This window comes from Petromyzon marinus, unplaced genomic scaffold, assembly GCF_048934315.1.
Source record: "Petromyzon marinus isolate PM22_M1 ecotype Great Lakes invasive population unplaced genomic scaffold, UKy_Petmar_22M1.pri1.0 PM_G_Scaffold_124, whole genome shotgun sequence".
Classification (NCBI taxonomy): Eukaryota; Metazoa; Chordata; class Hyperoartia; order Petromyzontiformes; family Petromyzontidae; genus Petromyzon; species Petromyzon marinus.
In genome coordinates this window covers 78,587-92,312 of record NW_027422678.1, presented here as the reverse complement: position 1 = coordinate 92,312, position 13,726 = coordinate 78,587, and the positions used below count along the sequence as shown (strand labels likewise).

The 13,726-nt window shown below is 47.1% G+C and overlaps 1 protein-coding gene across 1 annotated transcript; it reads left to right on the top strand.

Annotated features, from left to right (window-relative positions):
- Window positions 1–4,282: 4,282 nt before the first annotated feature.
- On the top strand, window positions 4,283–12,783 carry LOC142909530 (hydroxylysine kinase-like). Its single transcript, XM_076059741.1, has 5 exons — window positions 4,283–4,607; window positions 7,617–7,759; window positions 8,249–8,429; window positions 9,575–9,887; window positions 10,024–12,783. Exons 1-5 carry the CDS (start codon window positions 4,283–4,285, stop codon window positions 10,196–10,198), a joined length of 1,137 nt encoding a protein of 378 aa, XP_075915856.1. The 3' UTR covers window positions 10,199–12,783.
- Window positions 12,784–13,726: the final 943 nt, after the last annotated feature.

The window sequence follows — 13,726 nt, the reverse complement described above, 5'->3', positions numbered from 1 at the left end:
ATGGCGTTTGGTTTCTCCAATGTAACTACTACCACAGAGGCAACTTAGTTTGTAGACACCAGGGTACTGTATGTCGTGATAGCGAACTAATGCGTATAACGCTCCCACGTTTATAATGAACTTAGGTGGGTGACCACTATTGATTCCCATGTCACAGGGCTATACCTAATACATGAAAACTTGAAATGAAACTTGAAATAACAGACTGTTGAGGCAATTGCTGTTGGGGAGTAGCAGCGTCTATGAAGGCTGGCACAGCACACGAGCAGTGGGTGGCCAACAGCAGGCCCGGCCACCAGAGACCCACAGAGACCCACAGGGACACACAGAGACCGACAGAGACACACAGAGACCCACAGAGACTCACAGAGACCGACAGAGACACACAGAGACCCAGAGACACCCACAGAGACACACAAAGACACACAGAGACCAACAGACACACAGAGACTCACAGAGACCCACAGGGACACACAGAGACCCGTAGAGACCCGTAGAGACTCATAGAGACCCATATAGACCCAGAGTGACTGAGACTCGTAGACACCCATAGAGGCTCAGGGACTCACAGAGACCCATAGAGAGACCATCACCACCACCATCATCACAACTATGATCATCACCACCATCACAACCACCACCACGATCACACTGCACCAGGTACTCATTTAAAGCCATGGCGACCCATGGAAAGCGGTTTAAATATTCGGCACCGTTATTGGTCGTGAGTGGGGAGGAATTGAACTCTGTTCACTGGGTTCGCAACACAGCGTTGCAAGCCACCACACTGCCGCTCCCCATTAGGACGACGCACACGGCATTGACAACCTTGATGCTTCCGGTTGCTTGCGATGAAGTGACCGGTTGGCTCAGCCTGTCAAGAGCACCGAGCTGTACCGCTGAGACCATGGGTTTGAAATTCAGGCAACTTGCTTGTGATTTTAAACCAGGTTTCTCAAGCGTATTGCATTTGGCTAAATTCCAGCTGAGAATGAAAATATCAGTTTCACTCTCGTACGTGAAACATTTTTCTCGGTGGCAGGGCGTGTGGGGAGGTGCTGCTCATGACTGTTTGGGGGGGGGGGGGGTGGTGGTGGCACGTGGCCCCCCAATGATCCGATCAAAATCCCTCATTTCGATCGGATCAGTGGGGTTTACAGTGAGGGAAAAAAGTATTTGATCCCCTGCTGATTTTGTACGTTTGCCCACTGACAAATATAATTTTAAGAAATATAATTTTAATGGTAGGTTTATTTGAACAGTGAGAGATAGAATAACAACAACACAATCCAGAAAAATGCATGTCAAAAATGCTATAAATTGATTTGCATTTTAATGAGGGAAATAAGTATTTGACCCCCTCTCAATCAGAAAGATTTCTGGCTCCCAGGTGTCTTTTATACAGGTAACGAGCTGAGATTAGGAGCACACTCTTAAAGGGAGTGCTCCTAATCTCAGCTCGTTACCTGTATAAAAGACACCTGTCCACAGAAGCAATCAATCAATCAGATCCCAAACTCTCCACCAGTCAACGCCCTACCTGGTTGATTGACGTTGAGAGACCACGCCCACACACGTGATCGTCTAACGTGGTCGATTCCCACGTCCACACAGTAGGAATCGATTAATGAAGGTTCATTTTAGACCACTGTTGATTCCCATGTTATCCCAATGCAAATCGATTTTATTAGCCTAAGCCACAAATAAATCGATTCCCATGTTATCCCAATGGAAATCGACTCATACATCCGTAACTCTACTATAATGGATTCCTAATGTTATCCCATTAGGAATCGGCGCGAGTATAGTTAATCGAAATTTAAATCGATTTTCCCTGCAGGTGACTTGGCGCAGCAACCACGGTAAGCCGAGCCGATCGATACATCATCGGGTGCCAGGTTGTGGTGGACGTGGGGAGCGGTGGTGCAGTGGTTAGCGCACTGTGTGTGTGTGGGGAGCGGTGGTGCAGTGGTTAGCGCACTGTGTGTGTGTTGAGTTTGTGTGCGTTGGGGTGGTAGCTGTGAACACAGTGGGTACTGTGTGGTTAGTAGTGACAAGTACATTATTATACAGCAGTGCCTTAAACTTGTTATTAGATTCAAGTATAACGTTGCAATGACTATTGTTTGCTAAACATAACTTAACATTTTTAATGACTGAGTTGAGTTTATGCGTGCGTTGGGGTGGTAGCTGTGAACACAGTGGGGACTGTCTGTGTACTCAGTAGTGAGTAGTACATTATTATACAGCAGTGCATCTCATACACACACATCTCATACACACACACATCTCATACACACACATCTCATATACACACACACATCTCATACACACACACACACACCTCATACACACACACACATCTCATACACACACATCTCATACACACACATCTCATATACACACACACATCTCATACACACACACACATCTCATACACACATGCATCTTATACACACACACATCTCATATACACACACATCTCATATACACACACACATCTCATACACACACACACTCGCATGCATCTCATACACACAAAGACAAAGACCCCCGTATAGCCTTAACAGACTCGGGGCAATGGCTGGGAGCCAACACCTATGAAGGCCGGCCCAGCACACGATGGGGTGGGTGGCCAAACACCACGCCCGGCCGCATTTGTCTCCCAAGTGGCGATGTTCACACCCTGCACCAAGTACTCATTTAAGGCTGAGTTGACTTCAAAGACGGAAACAGGAATACTTCTTCACAATTATGGCAAATCGCCTGATGAAGCTGGTTGTAATAATCAGTGAAACGTCATACTCTAATGGTAAATGTTCTGGGTTTACTATCCAATACACCAGTGTGCTGAAGAAGTAACTAATTGGCACGTTTTGTTTACGTGAAATATGCTCTGACTTTAACATAGCTATTTCTGTGACCAGTTACAAGCTAATCACTCAGCTATTTCAATGCTAAATTCTATGCTAATTCCTTTGTCAAGGGGTACCTCTGCGGATGTGTATGCTTTAACTTAGCTATTTCAATGAACCATTTCAATGCTAAATTTTATGCTAATTCCTTTGTCAAGGCACTTTGTGTTTTCTCACACAGCTTAAAGGTCGTGATCTAAGCGTGGCTTCTCTCACTCCAGCGCTGTCCTCCAGACAGTCTCGTCCCTTCACCTGATGAAGACCGCTTGTGTTGTGGCCGAAACGTCGTGATTTTTTGTTATTTTATTTTCACCTACGTGACTTTACCCAATAGAACCAAAGAGTATATTTTATACTTTTTGCATTGTTTACAGTCTGGAAGCTACCCACATGGCAAATTTCAAGTTTGTTGCATGTCGGGAAGTACGCTAAACATTTGAACAGACACACATAATCACAACTTTGCCTTTTACATTTATATGGAGATAATTTCGGCCAGGGCTGCCCTGTGTCAGCGACTCTGAAAAATCTGCTGACACCCGGCACACCACGTCCCGTGTGTACCTTTCGCTATCGCCGTGGCTACCGGGGCTGTGCTGCCCACTCCACTCCGCACCAGCGACCCGGAAAATATTCAGTGACAGATTAAGCCCTGATTATTATTCACACAATTACACATCCAGTGGAATTTGAACACGTGATTTCGTGCTTACGGGACAAGGTGTTTACTCGGTGGGCCATAGCTGCAGCTCCCCAATGCTGCATAAACCCACGGTTCTTGTTAAAATTCCAGTTACAGTATTGCTACTTTATCAGGCACTGGCTGTATTTCCACTGAAATACACAAGGAGAATTCTCTGTTATTACGAATCTTATATCTGACATGTTTAAGTGGTGCTTTTCTGTTCGGTGAAATGTGTCGCTATTAAATGTGATGCGAGCAAAGAGACGTGTTTATTGATCGCTGATCGATCGATTGACTTCATGGCCGAGCGGTAGCGCGTTGCAGATGTTTGTGGTACGAGTCCCACGACTGCCCCGGTTAACGCTGTGGGTGTATGAACTGAAAATATTGCGCACTGTCTGCTTCACAGTCGGATGCTAAAGATCTCGGAGATGTAATTTAAATAAGTAGTATGCCACGTGTGTCGGCACAACTCTGTAAAAGCGACAACTACTGTGGGCTGTCCGTGAAGCGTAGCGCCTCCAGGGTGTAGCCTCGTGTGTACGCTGAGCTTGTTTCGCACCGTACGTAGCCAACCGTGCTCATCGGAGGCGCCTCGCGCTGCACGGATGGAGCGGACGCCAACGTGCACTCGCAAAACCGAAAAGCTTTTCGATTGCCCTCGTTTTGTCCGTTGAAGACGATGCAAGCCGCGCCGCAGGACGATGGCCGCGAGCACGAGAAGCCGTGCCTCAGCGAGTCCCGCGCGGCGGAGCTGGTGGAGCGCCTCTACGGGGTGAGCGTGGCGGGGGTGAGCCCGCTGGCGAGCTACGTCGACCAGAACTACCGCGTGCTGGCGCGCGACGGTCGCCAGTTCGTGCTCAAGGTCACCAACACGCGGGACAGCCAGCGGCCGCAGCTGCTCGAGGTGCAGATGGCCATGATGAGGTTCCTGCGGGAGAGGGGCTTCCCCATGCAGGAGGTGGTGGACAACGTCAGCGGGAAGATCATGTCGCTCGAGAGCATCGGTGAGCTGCGCCTGCGTGGGTCCCGGGAGCAGAGACATTGGAGAAGAGATGTACATAATACTAAATCTTGTTCTACTTGATGTGCGTCTCCATCTCTCTTTGTCTCCCCCTACATGCTAAGGCCTCGGCACAGAGACCCTATGTCTCTGTGCTCCGTACGTTGTGTCTCTCTTTGTGTCTCTGTGTGAACTCCCTTCTACTTAGGTGTCTGTATATCTATCTGCGGTTCTGTGTTTCCTCTCTCTTAAATTTAGCTCTTCTATGCCTGATGATGATTGCTTGCGTTGCAATCGAAACGTCGTATGCTATTATGTAATTTTATTATTATTTCTTATTTCTACGTGACTTTACCGAAAAAACCAAAGAGTAATTCCTGCAGTCACGAAAGCGACAAATCAAGTTTAATAGATGTACAGTGCAGTACAATTGATTTTGCTGCAACTGAACTCTGGCCCCCACAACGTAGCACCACGCAGCAGCCTGTGATGCCTGTTTAATGCACGATTGTCACCCATAGAAGCCCTAATCCAGGCTCAACCTGCTTAGCTTTCAGATCTTATGATAGGGCACATTCCAGGTGATTTAGTAATAGGCTGATAGTAATCATACGAACACAGCATTGGTTTATACTTGCAAAGACAACGATCAATATCCGAGCATGAGGCGGTGGTATAATACTGGGTCGCACTCCACTGACGATAAGTGATGTAAAAGGATCATACTTTTTAGTTTTTGTGAGGTTGGTGGATGTAACGCACTGCTTGTTGGTACTGGCCCAAGGTCCACATTGTGATATTTTGTAAATTCTTCATATATATAAAAAAAAACAATGTTTGGTGTGTGGGATGAAACTGGAATGACTGCTCACAGCAAAGCCACACGGACGAGATGATAACATCTGTGGTGAGAGATCAGAAGCACACTTGCTGTTTTCTCATCTACTGACCTGCAGGTTGGTAGATATAATGTTTGTACAGTTCACCGACGCCGCCATTCGCCAACTGCACAGTGTGTTCTACCTCCCCACACCTCCGATGAGCACGGTTGGCTACGTACGTATGGTGCGAAAGAATTTCAACATACTTACGAAACCTAAATCGTAATTTTTGTTTCTGCTTATCTTCCCACGAGACCCTGAGACGTTTTAATGGCACAGAGAAGCAAACGTCAAACTCTTTGCATCGAGTTCCGGATTGGCTGACAAGGGGAACACGTCAAACCAAAACCATGTATTACATGAACAAGCATAGACGGGAGAGAGATGTCACAAGCAATATAATGTAGAGATATGAGAGAGATTTATTCATGATAAAGGTTTTTGGGTGAGATCGCGTTATTAATAAATTTGTCGTAACCCTCCACCACCCGACACAGCCAAACAGTAAAAAACGTGTCACGTTGACAACAGACAAAATAGTTCACTACTTTAGCCCACCGGTGTGATGAGTGAATACACAACATTTACAATATTTGAGTACGACGTTTCGCTGGTAATTACATCCAGCATCATCGGGCAATTCGCCAGAATGGTGAAGCCCTCACTTGCTCCCGGTCTTAAATAGAGCAGCAGGGTGATGTCATCATTTAACTCATTCATAGAGAGATTTAATCAGAAATATATTTATATGGAAGAGATAGGAGAAAGATCTATCCGCAAGAGGAGAGATTTAGAGAAATGCAAACATGTCGATACAGAGCTTATCTCTCCCCCACACCCACTCCGACCTCCTGCATCGCATCACTTCTATTAATATTATTATTGTAATCATCATCGTTACACTTGTTTTCACAGCAGAGCCTCACTGAGTATCGGGAGGGTCTTGTCAAACTTTTCAGTTGGGGGTAAGGCGCGGGGGCGACGGTTGTCGTGTGTAATTTCAAGTGAGTATTGCTGACTGAGACATGTACTTAATTAGTTCTTGTAAGGCGTGGCGGGATAGTTGTCCTGTAGACCAGAATGAATTAATTTTGGTGGTTCGGGCTTGGCCCACGGGCTGTAGTTGGGACAACACTGGGCTGCTAAACATTTGTAAAGCAAAGTGCTTCATAGCTCATCGGATTCCTCTAGTAAAAGTACATATTCTGATTATAATGCCTGGGCTAGCAGCGCTCCTTTAAACCCAGGCTCGGGGTTCATCGCGTGAGCTGACATCGCCACCCAACGCCGTGTTTGGAATGCGAAGATCACGGAATGCCGCTGACCCTTATATTTACGTGATGGAACGAGCGATAAAAGTCGCCTCCTGATGCAGATGGGGCCCCCATTCACCCTGCTCCTAAGTAATTTGCTCAAGCTGAACCCAGGGAATTCAGCTAGACTCGTGGTGCTGACGTATCCATTCTGGCCCGAACCTGGGCGAATTGCCCCCGGTTCCGGCCAGCGTGCGCTAAGGCGTGAGGGTTGCGTGCCACGTTGCAACTTTGGCGGATGCCTTACGCATGGGTGTGGCGAGGTATTATTCCTCTCAAATGCTTTATTTAGCTACAGCGGTTTAGACAACAAGGCCATATAGGAATGCGAATTTCGGAATGCGTTCGTGTTATTAATTTCTGCGTTAATAGTACCGTGAAAGAAAGTCATGAGGAAAAAATCACTCCAATTTACTATTTTTTGGGGGGGGGAACAGAAATACTCGATTCAAGTTGCTTGAGAGATTGGCGTTTTAAAGACTACACGAATTTTATGTGCGTTATATATCGGACTTAGCACGTTCATTATTGTTATTAACCATTTAATACTGAGCAGCAAATTGTCGCTTAATTTCCTAAAAAAAGAATAGTAGCCTTGGCTATCAGTTCAGCAATTCATAAGAGACCCTGTGTAGTATAGCACGTGGGTAATGGACACAGGGCGCAAAGTGGTGAGTTGACACTTTGGCCAGACCTTGGAGGTTCCGATATCAGCTTCCGAACAGCTTTTTATGTTCCAGCAAAAGGAAGCGACGGTGAGATTTCACTAACCGTGGTGACCTCTTGACCTCGGTGGCGACTCCTGCTGTGAATTCTCAGACTGCGGCGAAGGAGAGAAGGAGTTCAACGTGCGGCTGCTCACGTACCTGCCCGGCGTGCCGCTGTCCAGGGTGCTGGCGGATGGCAGCCTGTACTACCAGGTGGGCAAGCTGGCAGCGAGCATCCACCAAGCCCTGCAGCAGGTACGAGCGCACGAGCGCCTCTTGACAGGTGACGTGAGACTGCAGGGATTCATATTCTTGTTGCTTTCGGTAAAGTCACCACCACGTAGAAGGGAAACAATAAAATAATAAAAAATCTAAAACAATGAAATTCTCACGACGTTTCGACTGCAACACAAGCAATCGTCATGAGGTGTGAAAACCACAACAAGGAAATTGGAAAAAAAAAAAAATTCTTGTTGTGGTTTTCACACCTGATGATGAAAAAATGTAGTTGTTTTTTCATTCATTCTTTTATTTTATAGTTTTACCTACGTGATTTTACCGAAAAAAAACAAAGAGAAAATAATAAGTCAAGGAGAACATCTTTTTTGAAACGAAGACTATCCTTTGCTAGCTTGACGTTTTGCTGCCTTTAACTTACATATGTACTCAACTGGCCAATGCGATGTTAATCTCGTATTGCATTTTTTGTCATCTTACCGCCTTCATTTTTAAACATCTGCATAGTTTGAGCACCCGTTCCTGCACTCCCTGCAACGAGACGATTTCATCTGGAACCTGTCAAACACCCACCTGCTCGAGTCCTACCTCTTCACTCTGGACGGCGACCCCAACCAGGGTTTGGTCAGGGAGGTCATCGCCAAGTTCCGCGAGGAGATCCAACCCAACCTGCACAAGTTTACCAGATGTACGCTCGCCTCGCAGCTTCACCCGGGACGTAGCTCCATGCCTCAGGGGGCGAGGGGCGCTTCAGGCCACCGACGAGGCCTTGAAGCCACGACGGGTGCCGCGTACGTGTGTACGTTGAACTTCTTTCGCACCGTACGTAGCCAACCGTGCTAATCGGAGGTGCGGGGGAAGGACAACAAACTAAACACAAAAAATCAGTTCAAAAATAAATTAGTGTTCAATCTAGGTTTAAAAGTGCATAGCTCCAGTGCCTTCCTAATATCGGAAAGAAGAGCTTTTCAGACGGCCGCAGAAGTGCATCTGAAAGCGCGCGATGCGGTGACCGTCTTTGTTTGTTCGATGGTTAGCCACAAGCCGCTGCGAGGATCACCCGAATTCGCGTGATGGTTTATGCTGCTTGACGAGATCAGCAAGGTATTGTGATTCATTTGTGGCAAGCATTTTCTTTGCAATGTGCTTTACGTGATTACTTTTACCCAGCATACACAGATGCATTACAGGGCATGCATGTAATGGGGGACACTCGCACAGACACTGATCACAGGTGAAATCAAAAGACAGGGTTATGACATTCAGACGCTACTGTATATAAATCATAATTGTAATTTCTACCAAATCATTTTTCAATGGATGCTAAATTGTGTTCAACAGTTTTTGTTACACATATACTCATAATAATAATGTACAGCCCTTTGTCAATGCACTATCTGGACGAAGGCATTCCCAGGCTGTGTAGGGTCATGGGGGTTGTTTTGCCACCTTCACCATGCTGGTCGGTGAGGAGGTAGGTAGGATCCCAGGACTGGTTCAGATATCAGTGATGTTCTCCATGGCCGGGAATCAAGGGCTCGTGATGCGGTGTGCATACCACTACACACCGCTCCATATCTCGCCCCCGTGCAGGGTTGTACGACGCTGGTGGGTTATTGTAATTCTGTGCCTTTGAAGGCAGGAGAAGTCGGTGATTCACTGAGACTCTGCGGGGGCCGTTCTTAGACTCGCACACGCGGCTTGCGCAACACCAATCGTGCGGCCGGAATAAAAACGGCACGGGCACAAACGATGACGACGGCGACGAGGGGAGGACGGTCAACAATAAAAGACAACGGACGAAATCAAATTCGACGTTCCCCCTCGCCGCAGGCATAATCCACGGTGACTTCAATGACGACAACATCCTGGTGCAGGAGGTGGCCGTGGGAAGCGAGCAGCAGCAGCAGCAGCAGGGGCCCAAGTCGGCGGAGGGAGTGCCGCGGCACCGCGTCTCCGGCATTGTGGACCTCAACTCGATGATGTTCGGCTACCACGTGTACGACCTGGCCATGGCCATCATGTACATGATGGTGGAGAGCGGAGAGGCGATGGAGGCCGGGGGTCACGTCCTAGCCGGCTACGAGAGCGTGCAGGCCCTCACCGAGGACGAGAGGAGGGCCGTTTACTTCCTGGTGGCGTGCAGGTGAGAGCAGAGGTGGGGACACTAAAATCCCAGTCGATCAACAAGTCGGCAGCAAAAACCCTCTTGAATAACAAACGATATTAACCGTAACGACAGCAACGGCGACAACAACAATATGGTCTACTTTTCCCCGCAGGTTCTGCCAGTCGCTGGTCATGGCCCGCTACACGATCCTGCGATACCCGCAGAACGCCGACTACCTGCTGATAACGGCGCGCACCGGCTGGGTGAAGCTACGCGAGCTCTGGACCAGGGGCCTGGAGGACATGCAGAGGCTGTGGTCCGATGTTGCGGCACGGTACAGAAACTAGAACCGCGGTGGAGATCGAGCGAACGGCGAGGAGAGAGAAGGGGGAGTTTGGGGTGGGGGGGGGCCCACCGTGAGACACGTCCTCCCACTCGCCCCACCGGTACCTCCCGAGGCTTCGCAAGGAACCGGTTTCAACTTGATCGTGGCGCCGTTGGTTTTGGACAGTGCGATCTTTGAATACGGAATCTGAAAAATGTGAATTGCTCATGCCAGGCACTTAATGCATAGGGGAGGTTTTTCGTGGCTTCAGGTTGAGGAGGCCACAAGTGCCACCTCGGGTTTTCCAGTCTCGGGCGATGGCGCGCGCGTCCGGTGGATTCGTTGAGTAACTGGAATGCGACGGCATTGGCTTCATCAGCAATACGATCCAAGCGCATTGAGAGACCGTCTAAATCCGCATCGCTGGGAATCGCCCAAAAACAGGAAAGTATTCATTTTCTTCTTTGAAACATTTCGGAGACTTGCGACGATCGTAGACAAGAAGGACGAGGAAAGATTTTGGTCTGGACTTGAACAGGGGGCAGTAAGATGGGAGATCTTAGTTGCTGGTGTGCAGATAATATTATAGGCGATTAGAGGGGGGGGGGGGAGAGGTTGGAGCGTTGAGAGCCCATGGAAGATCTTGAAGACATTGAAGGCGTCTTCAAGATCCTCCATCTTGCGGTTGAGTCGGAATTAGGTTGAGAGCACAGTGGAGGGATCCGAGTACCGGGTTGATGCGTTCTCATTGATGGGTACAAGTTTGAAGGTTGGACGATCACTTGCACTTAGGAAGGTGGGAGATTTGTGGAGTCCACAGAGAGGGGTCCCTCCATGATTAATCAACGAGCATGATGAAGGCACGAATAAGATTCGGAGCAGCAGTTACATCGGCGCTTTCTCCAACCGGACAGGGGCACATATCTTCCCGGGATAAACTGCTCCGTATAATTGGTCCCTAGCAAAGGAGCTTCATCATCATCATCAGACTTTTTTTTCACGTTCCAGTTCTCAATGAATCCACCTGTACGCGCCAAGTGACGGGCGGGGAAAGCACAGGGCCGTCACAGACAACATCCATTGTCGTATTGTGCTTCTATGCTCCCGTGTCCATTCTTGGCCACCTTTAACCCGCACTGACCGGCACGGTGAATTGTGGTCACGTGACCCCAACGGAGCAGCACGACGTGGGGTGGGGGTCATCCTCATACAGCAGTGGATTGACACGAGGCCTGTACGCGTGCCTCTCAATCTCACGTCACCGGAGGTTGAACAAACCTGAAGTTGAAGCTGTTGTTTCCTCAACCTGGAGGCACTGGTCACCCACTGCCTTGTTGCATATGTACATACGCGGATTTATACATATTTCCATACACATGTACATTTGCTTTCCATAGGTTACGTGTATATGCATGGATGTATACATGCATGTGTACATTCATACCTACACACATGCATTCATATGTGCAGATATAAATATATAAGTCCACTAATAATTTACATAGGAACATGTTAGCATATCTATACATTTGTAAATACATTTACAAACATATACCCATGTATGTGTACGCAACACATGCATGGGTATATGTCTGTATGGCGCGTACATTGACACGTATACGTATTTCCATACACATACATTTTTTTCCCATAGGTCATGTGTGTATGCATGCATGTATGTATACATGCATGTATGCATGTGTACATTCATACATAGACACATGCATTCATATGTACAGATATATATGTAAGTCCACTAATAATAAACGTAGGAACATGTTTGCAGATATATACATCTGTAAATACACGTACAAACATATACCCATGTATGTGTACGCAACACATGCATGGGTATATGACATTGCTTACTTAGGCCCATATAATTATATTCGTATGTATAGCACATTGTCCTGTACAGGGTGTGTTGTCCTTGAATGTACCCATAATTAAATAATCGTAATTATACATCTAATTGAACTGTGCGGTTCAAGTTTCAAGTTTGCTATGTTCATGCAGATGAGAACCCAAGAGACCAGGATGGTCTCATGTGAAGACTGACCTGGGCCATTCGGATGGGCAGTAGGGAGAGTGATGAACACCATGTATCCAATTGAGATAATTTGCGGTGTAATTTTCGCCAAACGTGGACCCTGACGCCAGCGCACAGTGGTCCCACTCTTGCGAACTACGCCAAGGGATCTTTAACGTGTCCCCCTGGCTGAAATATTGGCAGCAAAAATAATCCTTACCGTGCTTGCATTTAACGATTGCGAAAACCTCGAGCGAATCCGTGTCGGCAGCACGCACAGAGGCGCGTGCCGAGTGCACAAAAATGTCTCCGCCTTGGTCATTGTGCAAAATCACCAATTCCTAAATAACTGCATCCGTTGGTCATCCATCTTTCTAGAGTGGTCGCCGATAGCAGCACACGAGAAAAGCACGTGATGTTGGCAAACACCTGGGACTTTTAAATCTCGATATGATGCGTGTCAACGCGATGGTCGACATGTGGCGGTCGAGAGGAGGGCATGAGACACAGATGATGAAATCTTCACATTACCAAGTGTGTATGGGTTATGTGATTTCATAAACATAGCTAGGACTGCAGTCTACTGTAATCCATTTTCTTCAGTGATTGGTGGACACCCATGTAACAGGTACATTCACAATCTTATACAGTAAACGTGTACATTGAGACATTAAATGCATGCTGTTAGAATTATGATGTATATGTATTACTATTAGGGATGTTCCAGATTTTCAGATTAATCTGAAAAATATCGCAATCCAGGCTGAGACGTAAAATTTGGGACAAAATAAATAAATATTCTTTATATTGATCTGAAAAAGTGATGTCACAAACAGGTGGCATCACCTTCACGCCAAGAGTGGTGTCACTTGACAGGAGGTAATTGCCACATGACATCACTTGTTAAAACCCCAAAACGCATAAAAATTAGGACATCGTGTAAGTGGTCAAAAATCCATAAGAAGATCCATAATTGTTACAAATGCAAGCAAGTAATTTTTTTTAAATCAGAAAATCACCCATAGTATTTTACATGCATAAGCGTATCTGTACACACAAGTATGGGTGTGCATACACAAATACTAGGCGTGTAGCGATGCATAGACCGTAAACAAACGATTCCTACACCCACAAACGTTCGCATCTAATCGTGCATTTGGGAATTTGTTATTTACAAGTGATGCAAACGACGTCCGAGCGACACCGTACGCATCGCAGTCGGGCCAAGTTGAGTGAACGAAAACCGTAGAGACGAGAACGAAAAAAAGTGTGAAACAATACAAATGCGAGTTTCATCATCGATGGTGACCCACTGCAGGACCGGTGTTTTTATCGGTCGTAGTAACGACGCAGCGGATCAGAATCCTCGATTCCGTATGCTCGCAACACGTGTGGCAAATAGTGAACGTTAGAATCGCCCAGTAAACCGTTTGGCCAACGTTGGCCGAACGTTCACCTCTTGCGCTGGTCCAGATGTTCCACTTTTACTGGGAAACCACTTGCATTCCATCCGTGCAATCC